General features: G+C 43.5%; 1 protein-coding gene across 4 annotated transcripts in view; it reads left to right on the forward strand.

The window, feature by feature from the left end:
• Nucleotides 1-14,623, forward strand: part of cntfr (ciliary neurotrophic factor receptor) — a 185,078-nt gene that overhangs the window by 154,171 nt on the left and 16,284 nt on the right. For all 4 annotated transcript variants that reach the window (XM_064308253.1, XM_064308252.1, XM_064308250.1 and 1 more), the window contains exons 5-6: nucleotides 1,097-1,263; nucleotides 4,665-4,828. In XM_064308253.1, coding sequence (XP_064164323.1) covers nucleotides 1,097-1,263; nucleotides 4,665-4,828 — 331 coding nt within the window. The remainder of the gene's footprint in view (nucleotides 1-1,096; nucleotides 1,264-4,664; nucleotides 4,829-14,623) is intronic.

Consider the following 14,623-nt stretch of genomic DNA (forward strand, 5'->3'; position numbering starts at 1 on the left):
TGACTGTTGTAATCTCACATGGGTAGATTATGACAGTGTGACACTCCTGTGAGTCATAGGGTAAGATATGTCTTAGGAAAATAGTCACTGATTAAAACAGTCCTTTCCTAAGTGCAGATTTTCTGCTTATGAGCCAGCGGTAAGCTATCTACTGGGCCTGTTCATAAAATCCAAGAGAGTGCAAATGTAACTCAATTTCAGAGCAGGTAGCACTTCATAAATATTGTAGGACTGGTACAGCATGTTTCACTTCAATTAAAAACGAACATATATTTCATTGTGGACTTTGCAAGGGTCTGCACATTGTTACGTGGCACATTGCTCCATTTTGAAACTCAGACCTTCGTAATACTTGATTAGAGCACTTAAGAGCGCATTAATAAGTCATAAGCGACGTATGGTGGCTGATTCGGCTCGATATAATCTGTCCATCCGTTTAAATATTAAAGCCATTTGATTATGATCATTCTGCCAGCAGCCCCGCAAATAATGGACGTGCAGAAGCTGTGGTAGAACGCACTCGTACCCTCATTAAAGGGCCGGCGTTGGTGATGCTCTTCATGAGAAGGCAAGGCGCACTGTGTTTTCAAAGGAGAAGAATCACTCCGGGGTTTTAGAGGAGAAATCACATTTGGGAGTGTTTTATTGCTGGAGGGCGAGGAAAGGTGATGAGGGAAGCTGTGAAGGTAAGCGTGGGCCTCCCCTCTCCGGCCAGATGGTATCCTTGGGGCTCGCCCAAGGCGCTGCCAATTCCACTCTTTAATGTGGCCGTCAGCAGATTAGCAGCGCAGGTTGCATCCCTCTTGATGCTTATGCTGATTCCACTGCAGCAAAGCATAAGAAAGCAGCGAGCGTACCAGATGGCCAATGATATTCTGACCCCGAAATGGATTGATGGCTTCTCATCGTCGAACGTCTGCGATTGGAATATATGAAGGACTCCGTGCCACAACACAAATCGCCGAATCACAACGTGACTCCTCTGTCTTCTTCTCTTCTGTTCTCTTCATCTTCTCTTCTCTTCTCTTCTCTTCATGTTTTCTTCTCTTCTCTTCTCTTCATCTTCTCTTCTCTTTTCTTCAACTTCTCTTCTCAGACACAACCAGAAAACCCTGGAAGTCCAGAGGGACCCAGTTCACAAGAACCGGTGTCATGTGAAGTTTCCCCAGCTCTTCTCCACCTTCAAGTACCGGGTGAACATCACAGCGGTGAACGCACTGGGCAGGGCATCCAGCGGCATCTCCTTTGATGATTACAGCATAGGTAGCGTCCGCTCGTGAATTATTTTACGCCGAATGATAATGTGCGTGTTTTTTGTTGTTGTTTTTTTCTCTGCAGAATTTTGGTCTTGAGTGTTTTTCAGAATCATCTGCGTCCCTTTCCCACTCAAGCGGAGATGTGAAGAAGGCCGCGGTGGTTGTGGTCGGGGAGAGGGGCGTGGCATTTGGCAGATGAATCGTTTCTACACTAAATACTTTTTTTTACCACAATCCCATGTGTTTGCTAACCCTTGTGAAATGTTCTACAGACCTATGCTGATACTCTCGCTGTGGGTCCGGGATAGAACGAATAGTTTCAGCGGAGTAATCCGAATGTCACTCTATGATTAGCCAGCCCATTACGTGTCGACTAAGTCAGGTATATGAATCTTAATTTAAAAAATAAAACGAGAACACCGGCAAAAGTGAGAGGTACCCAGCACAGTAAAGAAAGCCTATCTTATTTATGCGCGAGGCCAGGAAAAATGAGCTTTGATTCACGGAACCGTATTGAATCTGAGCAGACTCTGTGCAATTCGAGCCTCGTGTGTTAGCCTCCATAATCATTCACCATAGAAGGCTTTTCTAGGTGCCCTGAACATCTGTCTCCTGTTTGTCTGACACGGAGACATCTGGAAACCGCAGCAACTGCCACTTATTGCAAATTACACTAACAGGCTTTTCCTCTAATGAGCTGCTGAGGCCTCTCTGCTGCAGCAGAACCCTAGCAGCACCCCACTACAGCGTTGCCGTGGGGAGGGGGGGGGAGGGGGGTTGGAAGAGGCAGAAAATTCTGCGGTCCGCGGCGAGTAAATGAAGTGTTTACATGCATGGCTACATACGTCCAGGACGGCAATAAAAATGCTAATGCCATCTGGATCGCCGGATTAACTTCGGAAATATTTTTTTCCGCGGAGCGGCGTGCAGAGTTTTTAACTTCCCCCGCACGGATTTTAACGGCAGAATGTGTCCCCAGCTCTGAGCGTGAGACTCGAATGCTCGCTGGGAAGTATTTAAGGGTCGCACTTGCGTGGAAAGACAATGACAGCGAGGTAAATTTAGCCTTGCGCCTTTACGATAATTACCTTTACAATTTGGCATCAGTGCAGAGGTGGCATATTGCATGGTGTCTAATGACATGACCAGCCCTGGGTCAAATATGTATTTGTTTTGGATTCAAATACTTTTCTGTGCTCGGTTGATCTTGCCTGTTGTAATTGAGCCTGCCAATATGACCAGAAGACGGGATTTGCACTTTTTGAGAGTATTTCATTGGTTCCAATACACCAGACAAGATCAGTAAAGCGTAGAAAAGTATTTGAATTTGAAACAGATACATATTTGACCCAAGTCTGGACATGACATTCAACGTATGCAAAATAGGACAGGCCTGAATAATGTCCAGTAGTATTTAGTGTTTATTTCTATCATTTAAACCTCAAAGAGATAGTAAAGTCCTGAAATATGTCCCATGACAGAATGACATTCCAAACGATCCCCAGTTTTCTCGGAATCCTTCCTACACTGTGCAAGTTCATATGGTTTCAGCCGGCATACTATTTTCCGATAATCGAAATTCCTCTCGCTCGCGATTATGTGACTTTGACGGTCAGTGAAAAGGGGTCATTCATTTGCGCTTAGCCTCGGTCACATGACGTCGGTTTAGCGCGGCCCTCGTTCTCAAACACAACGTCGGCTGGGGGGGCGGGGGGTGGGGTCGGGGGGTCAGATGAGGATTTGCGCAAACACGCTCCTCCCCGGGGCCGCCGCGGTCCGGTGAGACGCGCACCGCGCCGCCGTTCAGCTCCTCCCCCCCCGGCGGCGTCTCCCAGGCCCGCCGCGAGACCACGACCTCCTCGCTCCCCATTCCGGAGGTGAACCCAAACCCCCCTCCACCCCGCTTTGAAGACAGATTTCTGCTGCGCCGAAAAACACATTTATTTGCGGAACTCGGGGGAGCGGGCGGGTGCTGAGGTCGTTTCGAGAGCACAAGCGGCTATTTCGGGGATGACTGGAAAGAGTCCTGCGGCTTGTGTGCGCACCGTAAACGTCCAGCGCCGCACCGTGCCTGCCCTTCGCTCACCGACTACGAGTCGTCTCTATTAAAACCAGGCCGCTTGTTTTTCTTTACTGTCGTGCTTTTGTTGGTATTTGCCTACCAGTTATTTTTGGTATGGCATCCTGTGTTTTTGCCGGACCCTAGTGACTGGCCTAGAGCAGCCTTTGTCCGTAACTGAGCGAGTGAGTGAGTGAGTGAGTAACTGAGTGACTGAGTGAGTGAGCGAGTGAGTGAGTGAGTGAGTGAGTGAGTGACTGAGTGAGTGAGTGAGTGAGTGAGCGACTGAGTGAGTGACTGAGTGAGCGACTGAGTGAGTGACTGAGTGAGTGACTGAGTGAGTGAGCGACTTAGTGAGTGACTGAGTGAGTGACTGATTTACTCAACGCTGTTGAAACGCATGTGCGCGGCTACACAGTAAAATTTCCGCTGTTCATTTAACTCCAACAGAAAACATTTGGTCCCACTCTGGATTAACACTGTTAGAGTTGAATTAGCACTGGACATTTTCCAGTGTAGTGATGCACCTACACTTTGCGAACCCACATTAAATGCAAGATGCCTACTGTTTTGTTTGTGTGCGAAAGCATTTCAGTATTTTCAAAGCCACAGGGAATAATTTGATGACAAAACACCAAATATTTTCAATAGAGCTATAAGCAACTTAAAATATATATACATCAGTGATAGCATGCTTAGAATCAGGTTCATATTAATCAGATTTGATTGCTAAAGCTAATGTTTCCCAAATAAATGTTTTTTAGCCATCTTGTATGGAATTCATCCGGCTGTTCCATTTGGATAATCACTGACATGACAAATGATTTGGCTTTTTCTTCCCACAGGTCAGTGAATGGACCCTCTCTTTCAGTCGTCCAAAATAATTTCCTTATAGGCTCATTGGAAACCAGACTAGCTATTTGGTGACTGAAAATGTGATGTGCTTGATAAAAAAAATAAATAAAATAAAAAACATTCAATCTGTGGGCCCAGGTGTGTGGTCCCAAACGAGCTGCGCAAGCACAGATATTTGGCGTGATAGAAGCTACATTTGGTGCCATGCTTTTTAAAAATGATTATTATAATTGACTGAATCCATTGCCCAATTTAGCTCTAGGTCTCATTGACTCTTACTGGGGAGGAAATGTGTTCTGGATCCTGTGGGGAAACAAGGGCGCAGTACCATTTATGACCAGAAGGGCGTATGCTACAGTTCATGGCAGAGATTGCTCCCCCTGGTAATACCCAGGGCCTAGCTCAACCTGCCTAGTCCTGTTCATCCGGTCAGCTATATTTCCCTTGCCGTATATTAGCTCTCAGGCATTTTTCCCCCTCTGTAATTCCTGCAGTGAAACCTGACCCTCCCGAGAAGGTGGTGGCCACGCCCGTCCCCAAAAACGTGCGCCGCTTGGAGGTGACCTGGAACAGCCCGTCCACTTGGCCCGACGTGGAGAACTTTCCGCTCAAATACTTTCTGCGCTACAGACCGCTCATTCGCGAACAGTGGCAGCACGTGAGTGTTTTTCATTCATTTTCTTTAGCAATATTCCGGCATGTTCTTACACACATTTTTTCATACAGTCACAAGATTACCTTACATTTTGTCATTTACCAGTCACTGTTATCCAGAGCAACCTACACAGATTAAACTTTTTGTTATAGACATACAAGCCATTGATATAGTTAGATATTTTTAGTGAGGCGATTTGGGTTAGGTGCCCTCCTCAAGGGTACAATGGAAGCATGCGAGATGGGTATCAAATCCAAAAACTTTGAATGACAAACCCAGTTCCCTAATAATTATGCTGCAGTGCCACCCTGTTCATGGGAACAGGGGGTCTTTTATCACATAATATTTTTATTCTTCTTGTCAAAACTTTGATTGTCCAGTTGTGTTTTTAGTCCCGGAAATACAGTATTCCCCAAAACTTGGGACGGCACTGACCATCACGCACATACCCCGCAAAACCCGATGCCACTGTCTCTGAATTCCGTAACGGACACAGAGGGGATTAAACGACGAGACCTCGACGCTTCTACCGTACAGTCACATTCATTAACTTTAAAGCACGCGCTAGCCGTGAACTTCGACGCGCCCGCTAGCCTGGTTAAGCCTACCTCCTGGCGATTCGTTCCACTGGAGGGAGTCGCAGCAGAGCCGAGGTTGAAGCCGGCCGTGTTAAAAGTCACGCCGCTCGGGCCGCTAATCTGACTGATGAGAAATCAATTTATATAGATGCTCCAAGCGATGCGCGCTCGCCTTATAATTGGCTTGGAAGTCTTCATTGGCCTGACACGGGTTATAATCGTCAACCTTTCATTAATTGGCATATAAAGGACTGATTTCGGGCCCTGACAGCATAAAGATCATGGGATATTTTTTTTTGCTAGGGCCCCTCAGAAAAGTCAATATGGCCACTGCGCAACTGCTGTCATGTTCAGGGGGGAATTAGTCTCGCAAATATCATAAGATCAAGGAGCGTATTACAAGCAGCCGCTTCAGTTCATTCACTGCATTAGTGAGACGCAGATTAAATATTTAACCCTCAAATCAATTTTTACACTATAAATCACCGGTAGAAAGAACCCGATTCGCTTCATGTCATTATCTGAAGATTGTAGAGAGGTAAAAATTGGTAAAGATGGTCTAGACAGGTGTCAAAGGTGCTCCATAGAGTTCAGCAACATGGAAAAAAAGGAAAAATGTTCTTTTATCAGGGATTTTCAATATTTACTGGATGTTATACATGTTTTGACACATCGTCAAAGCGCACATTATTAATTTGCAGTGCCATAATAAGCTATACTGTACTAGTTAGGATTTCTAAATGTCAATATTGTTACATGTCTAATCAATGAGTCAACGATCCCAAGCTTTAGAATCATAATTTAGTCTTTCCTGCTACCTCATCAACATCATGTGTAATTCATAGACCTCATTTTCAAAAATGAACTGTTAAAATATTCATTTATGGCACCTGCCGTTCTGTTAAGTTTGCTATCTAGAAAGTTTTGTATGGCTTTCATATTTTGTTTTTGGAAATAGAATATTACGCATATGCAAATGATTCCCACAGTGTCTTAAGTCAAGTAATCATCTGTGACTTCTTCGGTTTATTACAGCTGGCTTGAATTTCATGCTACTTTAAAAGAGTCAAATATTTGTAAGGATAATAGAACTGTTCGTTTTTGTCCCAATATTTTGAAAACATCTTGGATTTTCACTTGAACCGGTTGGCCTTCTCCACAAGACTATAACACTGTTATTAGACTGTTGCTCTGTTGACATAGTATATGTTTCCATGCCTACCATTACCGCAAAATTACAGTCACATGATTGAATGACTGAGTCTTTTAAAATGGGGGAATATATCAAAATATCACATTATTACAGCAGACATTTGATTGTTAATCTGTCCAATGTGTTCATGTCAACTCATATATTTACCATATATAGCATAAAAAGTTGGGTAACAAATATATCATGAGTGTTTATCATTCTATTTATATGTAATATCGTGTCTGGGTATAGATGCCTAGACAATATATTCAATAACTATTTTTCTAATATCGTAACCCTCAGAATTCTTGTATTAAGCAGCATATTTATCCTTGTCTGTAGACAAGCTTATATACAGTATACTACTTAATAGGATGACAATCCCAGCCTTGGGTCAGCTATCGTTCTTTGTGCTTGCACCTCATCAAATTAACTGTGTTTTCATCAGATATTTACACCTGCGCCTTCTGCTGTCTCATCTTCCCCGTCGAAATAAGGCCCTTATTGTTGACCAGTTGTTTGTGCCACTTTTAGAACTTCAATTGTGAGTCACCCAGTGGGGTTGCGAGACACAGACTGCAGGGGCGGCTTTGCTGAAAGTAGAGTGCATCACTATTGATCTACACCAGGGGGTGGAGAGGGAAAGGTGGGGCGGGGGGGGAGTTCCGGTCTTGGATGGCCAGTGTGTATGCAGGTTTTTGTTTCCACCAATTACCCAGGCTAATTCAGCTAACTGGCTGAATAGACCAACACTGGTTCAGTCATCCATTGGATCACAGTAATTTTCATGTAGGGACAGACTTCAGCTGTCATCCACGCGCTTGTCAAGAAATGCAGCTAAATGCCTAACGTTTTTAAAGTAATTACTAATTAAGTAATTAAGGGCAGAAGTTGGCATGAAACCCAGAAACGGATACGACCCTCGACGCCCGCGTCTGATGCGCGCTGTGCCCGGCTGAGTTTCACTTACTGCGTGGAGCTGCCCCCTGTTGGTTGTTTCGGTCCGTTTGGGCAGGGCGAGCCCACCGGCGTGGCGCGGCACGGCAGCGTGGCGACGGCTCTTCGACAGCCCGCCCCACGCTCTTTCGGCACGGCCGTTTCTTCAGACCCCGGCTTGGGCCCGCCACTCCCCCCCCCCCCCCATCCTCGATTGCGTCGCCGCTCGCGAACGGAGAATCGTCAAACTTAAACTTCGCTTGCCTTCTCGTTTTATCTTCTTATTTTCATATCTGTGGCTAAAAGTGTATCTGGTGTCTCTAATGGATTAATGACTGACTGCATGAGAACTGCAGCAGGAAGCCGGCAGGAGGTGATTAATGAGCCAGACCATAACAACTTGTCTGAATTCTCAAAGACCATCTCGGCTAAGGAATTCGCTGTGCGGCGGCGTTTGATGGACGCAGATTTTACTTTTTAAAGCAATTACAGTCATAAAAAAAGGAAATGCAAGAATATAGATCACGCCATTTTGTTTTCCTGTTTTGAAAATGTGCTGTTCATTGATTTGTTAACTGTAGTCGTGAGCGCGTTTACTTTGACAAGTACTTCCCTTTTAAAATGTAATTCTTTCTCGTCGCTTCACTCTGGAGTCTACTTTGTAACACACTTGTGAATAATGACTGATTTACCAGTATTGCTCTTAATACTGGTGATCGGTGGATTACGCCAGAACATTGTCATTACTTTTAAAAGATGGAGGACTGACATTTGCAGTGTTTAAATCACAGATCGATATAAAAAGCAATCCTGATGATGAAGCCACAGGGAGGTGAGCTTGCACCACACAGAGCAAAAATACAGCCAGTTTACTTCCCCCATTCCAGAACACGAAAGACATTGTTCAACCTGCAGAAGAATCGATGAGAATCACGTCATTGGCCGATCCGTTCTATGTTTCCTGGGCCTCGTTGGAGCGGGGAACACTTCAGGAGAAGCCGGCCGTTCCTGAGAGAAGTTGTGAAAGCTGGCGATCTCTATAAAAAAAAGATATTCTCAGTGCTCGGTGCTTTGAGGTTGACAAAGAAATGTTGAAATAAAAATAAAATACTGCCGAGAGTGACGCACGGCATTTAAAAAACATTTAACCTGTAAGAAATTACTTTCATCCACAACGCATTTATTTTAAGACAAGCACGCCATGGGAAATAATTTAATTTAAGCCCATTTCTTTTCAAATTGTATTGCAGTCTTTTTTAAATGTCCCTGTTCCATCAGAGAGTACAGCCTCCCATTCAATTAACTTCTAAAAATGTATTGCAGAGAGCAGTTGAGGTAAACTGTGTATCGAGTGCACTGTAGGAAACGTTTATTGTTAATTTATATTTAACTGGCGGTGTTCCTTTTTCTCTTCTCAAAATACAGTTTGGTGGGCTCAGCTATCAACAAACTTTAGGAGTGTGTGAGGTTCAAAAGTTAAAATGAGCTTACTCATGAAACTGATGTGTATGGCTCCGCCCCGTTTATGTGAACTTCATGTGATTGGCTGTCACTGTGTCAGATAATGGTGAGCTCTGTGGGTTCACTTTGTATTTTGGTCATTTTTTAACTGTTCAGCAACAATAGACACCTTAAAGAGTGCTATATAAAAATAGGAGTGGTCATATTTATTGCCCTATGATGGTTTCTTCTATTGGCTGAATCCAAATAACGATACTTTTTTTTTTTTGTCTACCCTGAACTTTTGTCTACATTTTCTAAATGCATAATGCTCAGTTGTGTTTATTAATGATGATGAAACAATTCAAATGCCATGACCCTGGCCCAACAAAATAAAGAGTTCGCAAGTGGACGCATTACAAACTTCTGCCTCTGCAATTTCGTATTTAATTCCCACGGCCTACCCATTTTCTCTGACTGCCAAGCGGCGATTTTCTGTGTTTCTATGGCAATCGCAGTAAACAAATCCCGGCTATTATCGAATACAGTAAACTGCTTGCATTTTTCTCCGAAGGCGAGCCCATTAATATGCTGCTTCGCCATGCCTGACGTAACACGGTGTAAAGATGATGAACGTCTTCTTGAGACATGCCCATAGGCTGCCCCACGGTGTGGGGGGGAATGAGCCAGGGGCAAAAAAACCAAAAAAAAAAAAAACCAAAGGGCATTCATCAAACCCTCGCTGCAGCCGTTAAAAAGACAGGGATCTGGCTCGAGCGCATTTGCTTAAATGTGACACATTTCCAATAGCACCTGTCGAGAGAAATGCAATTTGTCCCCGCTTTCAGTCTCCGACGGCTTTTCAGTGCGTCAGAAATTAAATCATATGTTTATACCTGGATGCCTCAGATGTCACCTGTCACATCTTTGGCTTATTGCAGCCGGCACATTTTGTTTCATATAAAAATGAACACATATAGGAGGAGTTTCAGACCAGAGGGTAGTGTGGAATGTTTCTAGTACACATTTTAAAAAAACAATTTTTTTTCTGGACAAAATGCGTTGTATTTTGTTGGTTATGTTCCCTTTACATTCCATTGGTGGCTAGCAAATCCAGTGACTAACATGACGGAAGACAGAAGAGAAATAACATGCTAAACCGGTGGTCTTCCACAGGAACTTCATGAGGTATCGGGATATTGGATTTGGCTTATTGCTTGACTTTAATGTTACTTATTCACTTGTCCATGTCTCAGTCTCAGAAGACAAATATTTTCTAATTTGGCACTCTGCTCTACCAAACACTTCCTAACGAAGCCTGGTGATAACAATGACACATTTTCTAAAAACCAGAAGCTTACTAATATATATTGCATGTTTCTGAAAATGTTTGAACATAACATTTTTTGGGTAAAATGTCCCTTTTCCCTTTCCCTTTAATCTCAAATTCCTCTTCAGTCTGGATAATATGAATCAAACCGGAATTATGCTGCATATATAACTATCCGTAATTAATTACACTTGGCAAACTAGTATTCCAAAAATTTATTGATATTGTTACATTGCGTCCTTGCCAATGTTACTGCTTCATTTTGTCGTTCATTCTCCAAAATAATTACCCCCCCAACCCCCCCCCCCAAAAAAAAATCATCACTCATCCCATAAGCATATCACAGTATGCCGTAAAACAGAAATATCTCTTCTTTTAGTGCGTAGTGCCAGTTTGGATGGGAGGTGACCTTGAAGCCTTGGGAATTCACGCGCAATTCGTGTGTTGGGCCAAATAATGTGTGTGAAAGCTTGCTTCCAGTTTTCCTACAGTATGTTTTATATTGGTGTCGCAGCCTAAGCTTCCACCGTGCCTTATGCACATCCTTGATCCTGGATTAATCAATTAAGGACACAATACTGGAAGCTGGAATTAAGACTTGTGTATTCAAATAGGCACATAAGACTTCGCTCTGACATGGGTGATTAGGCTCAATTAAACCTCGCTTGGATAATATTTAAATGGTTGGAAAAGTAGGTGAACAAGAGCTGCCTTTACATTTCTCAGTTCACACAGTAATGGCCATCAAACATGCATAACAATTTATTATTCATATTATTATTGTTATTATTAAAGTAATGCAACATCACTCACAAGAGAAGTCAGTCAGTTTCCACTCAGTTTTTGAAAATGTAAAACTCTGTCTCTCACTCAATTTCCCATGAATGCTTGATTTTGTTCATATCTGGAGACCAAGGCCACGACATATGAATCATTTCAGTATCTTTATTATTAAACCATCGGCTGACTTCCTGTGCTCTGGATCATTGTCATCTTGAAAGACACCCCTCTCTGTTGGAAAAAACTAACTTTGACATGCATATTTCATTAAGTAATGATTGACATCAACTTTTCATTGTAGGGGTATGAGTGAACCCAAACCTTGTCAGAAAGTACACCCCACAACATTGTGTATCCGCCTGAACCCTGTACTTTTAGAACACTTATGGTTACAGTTTTCTTTTTTGTATTTCACCTTATACACTTTTCTGTGAAGTTGAGCCAATAGGCAAGGATCGGAAGACAGCCCATGATGACAGTTTTTGTATCGCAACGGTTCGACAAGCTGTGCTTCTGAGATGTATACCGCATTACACTTATTACACGTAACTGTAAATACCATGTGCTGCCAACGATTATCACCACCAGACTATTTTAAGAGAACCAGATGTATTGCCCCTTTGTTGCCTTAGGGGGGCAGTTGCTCGGCTATATTCCAACAGAAAGGGCAGTTTTTGCCCCAGGCCACCACCAAACCGTATTTCCAGCATGGAGGGGGAAAAAAAATACCACAAAGAATGTTCCTTGGAGATCTTGGAAGATCCTTCTGTCTTCGAAATAAACGTACCCAGTGGTAGCCAGTGCACAAAAGGGACAAGTTAAGGCCCATTTGAATTGGCGATCACCCGTAAAACTGAATTATACGAGTCCCCGGCCATTTCATAAAGCATAAGTGGGCCTGACTCGAGCTGCGGAATGCATTGTGAGCCATAGATTTTTAGTCTGCGGGTTAGGCGGAACCTCAGATGGCCTATAAAACGTATGATTATGTCTTCTTTGCTAGGATACAGAAGTGCTGTAAATAACATGCAGCTAATTTATAGTGTACGGTGCATGGTCACAACTATGCTCTATAGAAGTATTGTCCATTGCAGAGACATAGCCAAAGGGGTTTTGGGGTCAGACCGGACCCCCCCCCTGCGAACATTTCAGAGATATGTATACAATATGCATAAATTAATCACCAAGAACCACCCCCCCCCCAAAAAAAGAGAAGAATTTCCTGGTTACTGGTCCCTTGTTCATTGTGTTGTATTGTGGTGTCTGAGAAAAGGTATGATTTGGTATTAGTATGGTATAAGGGAGCCCACCATCTTCGAGGTAGCAGGTGTGTATTTGTTTTACATGATGTTTGGCACCCCAGTGTACTGCGGGGGGCTTTTATCACCATGGCAGCACCTCACACTATGCTGGACACAGCAGCAGTTAGTGTTTGGATAGATTCGTGTGGGAGAATGCAAGTCTCAACCTGTGCGCGTGGGAGAAGATGACTTTTCATAATACGAGCGTAGCAGCGGTAAAACTGAGATGCCCCAAACGTTGTTGGTGTGAAGGAAATACTTCAGCCGTGCCTGTGGTTATTGTCAGGTGTTAAGTCACTCCGTTTCCCCCTTCGTTTGTGCAGAGCGACGCGACTCCCGTCGCCCGCTCTCTGACGAATGGAGGAAAGGGACGAGGCAGATTTCGGAAAGCGGCCATCGATGTGACCGAGCCATCGAGGGCGCTGGGGCTCGCGCCGGCTCTGTCACGCCGCGGAGCGGGGGAGGATGCGTAGATTTATGGCCTGGCCCTCCCGGCGGTTTGCTCGCGCCGCGCGCGTGTTCTGCGGCGCGTGCTATCGAAACCGCTAAAGACCGATGGTTTTAAAAAGGTTGTGGAATCCTTTGCTCCCGTGTCACCGTGTGGACTCCGGCACGCCCGGTTGTTCCAGATGGCATTTCAGGGTTGTGCCGCTCACCCACATCTAATAGCTCACTATGAAAATTGGGCAGGTAAAAGGGGGGGAGGGGTGCTTTTCTTGCAGACAAAAAGTGCACTCCATGGGCCTCTTGCAGATATGGAACACGGTGGCCACATGGGATTGATTTAACAAAGGTGATTTTAAACTTCGATACAGTATCCAGCTGCAGCAAACAGCCATCGACATCCATTTTGTTCCACGCAGGTGGCAGAAACATCCACATCCACTCTCACGCTCTCTCTCACTGCTGCTCTATAAAGGCATCACAGCCAGCTACGCCCAGGCGGAAGATTTCTTATTCTGAACTGTGTTTGTGGTGTTGTTAGTGCCGTCGGCATTTTACAGATCAAAAAAATGAATAATTGCGGGTAAAAAACGCCGTGTGTTGGTGTGTATCCTTTACTTTTGAAATTATTCAGTGTTATTGGGGTAGTAGAAGTGGTACAAAACGTTTTAAAAAACGGATTCAGATCCATTCGGTTTACAGTCTTCTCTCCCTTTCATTTGCTTTAAAGCTGTGATGAGGACAAAAGACCAATTTCCTGGCAATATTTTGAGCGTCGTAGAGGTTCGAAATACGGCGTCGATCGTCAGAATCGTCTGTTTCTCCAACCTTTGAGAAACTGAAATAACGGGGAGACGTTTAGAACTTCATTCAAAGCCAAGCCGTCACTTGTTTGGCAATGGGAGTGACGACACAGGAGCAGCCAGCGCTGTCTCACTCAGAATGAAAAATGTAGATAAAAAGCAGGAGAAAAGGAGAAGAAATGGCTGAAAACAGCCGTGTGGCGCCTGCTCTTCTTCAGCACCACATCGCGTTTGTCACGCGCCCTGTCAGAAAATATGACAGGCCATTTTTATGCTCTTTTATCCTTTCAAGCGATGCTTTTTTTCTTTCAAGTTCCACCTTTAAGCTGTGCTTATAGCAGTGAGAAATGGGACAGAATTCAATCAATTACGCTTTATGTTGTTTTTAGGACATTTGCAAGGGCATCAAGCAAAAAAAAAAAAAAACCTTGCTGGATTCATTTGGCACCAGATCACAATAAAATTACTGTTTCGCACAGCAGAGTACAGAGACGTGGCTTTGAAAGTCAGAGGTTCTAGACAACTTAAATTTGTTTTCATCACTTGACATCATGGGTCATGTCTCACTAGTTAAGTGGTAATGGCCACCCTTGAAAGCAAAGAGTGTTTGTTTGGGTCTCATATTTCTAACACAAGAATTCAGGCTCATTGTTTACATCTCTAAAGCATAACATTAGGAAAACATTTTTACTATTCCAATATGACTTTCTACCGTTCTGGCAAAGTAATGAAAAAAATGTACAAATGAATACATGAAAAAACAAATGTATCATTGTGAAAAACCAAATATGTACTGTATGAAATATGGAAAAAATGTATCCTCATATAGTTATACTCTACGTGTATATACAAATGTTTCATGTTTCTTTTTTATTGAACGAAAACCTCAAAACGAATGTCTATGCAACTGGAAGTACAATTTGCAATTTCACCTTATCAATATCAAGCTCTGTATTATCACAAATGTAGAAAGGAAAGCATGTGGGAAACGAAT

The sequence above is a fragment of the Anguilla rostrata genome, chromosome 14 (assembly GCF_018555375.3).
Source record: "Anguilla rostrata isolate EN2019 chromosome 14, ASM1855537v3, whole genome shotgun sequence".
In the NCBI taxonomy this organism is placed as follows: domain Eukaryota; kingdom Metazoa; phylum Chordata; class Actinopteri; order Anguilliformes; family Anguillidae; genus Anguilla; species Anguilla rostrata.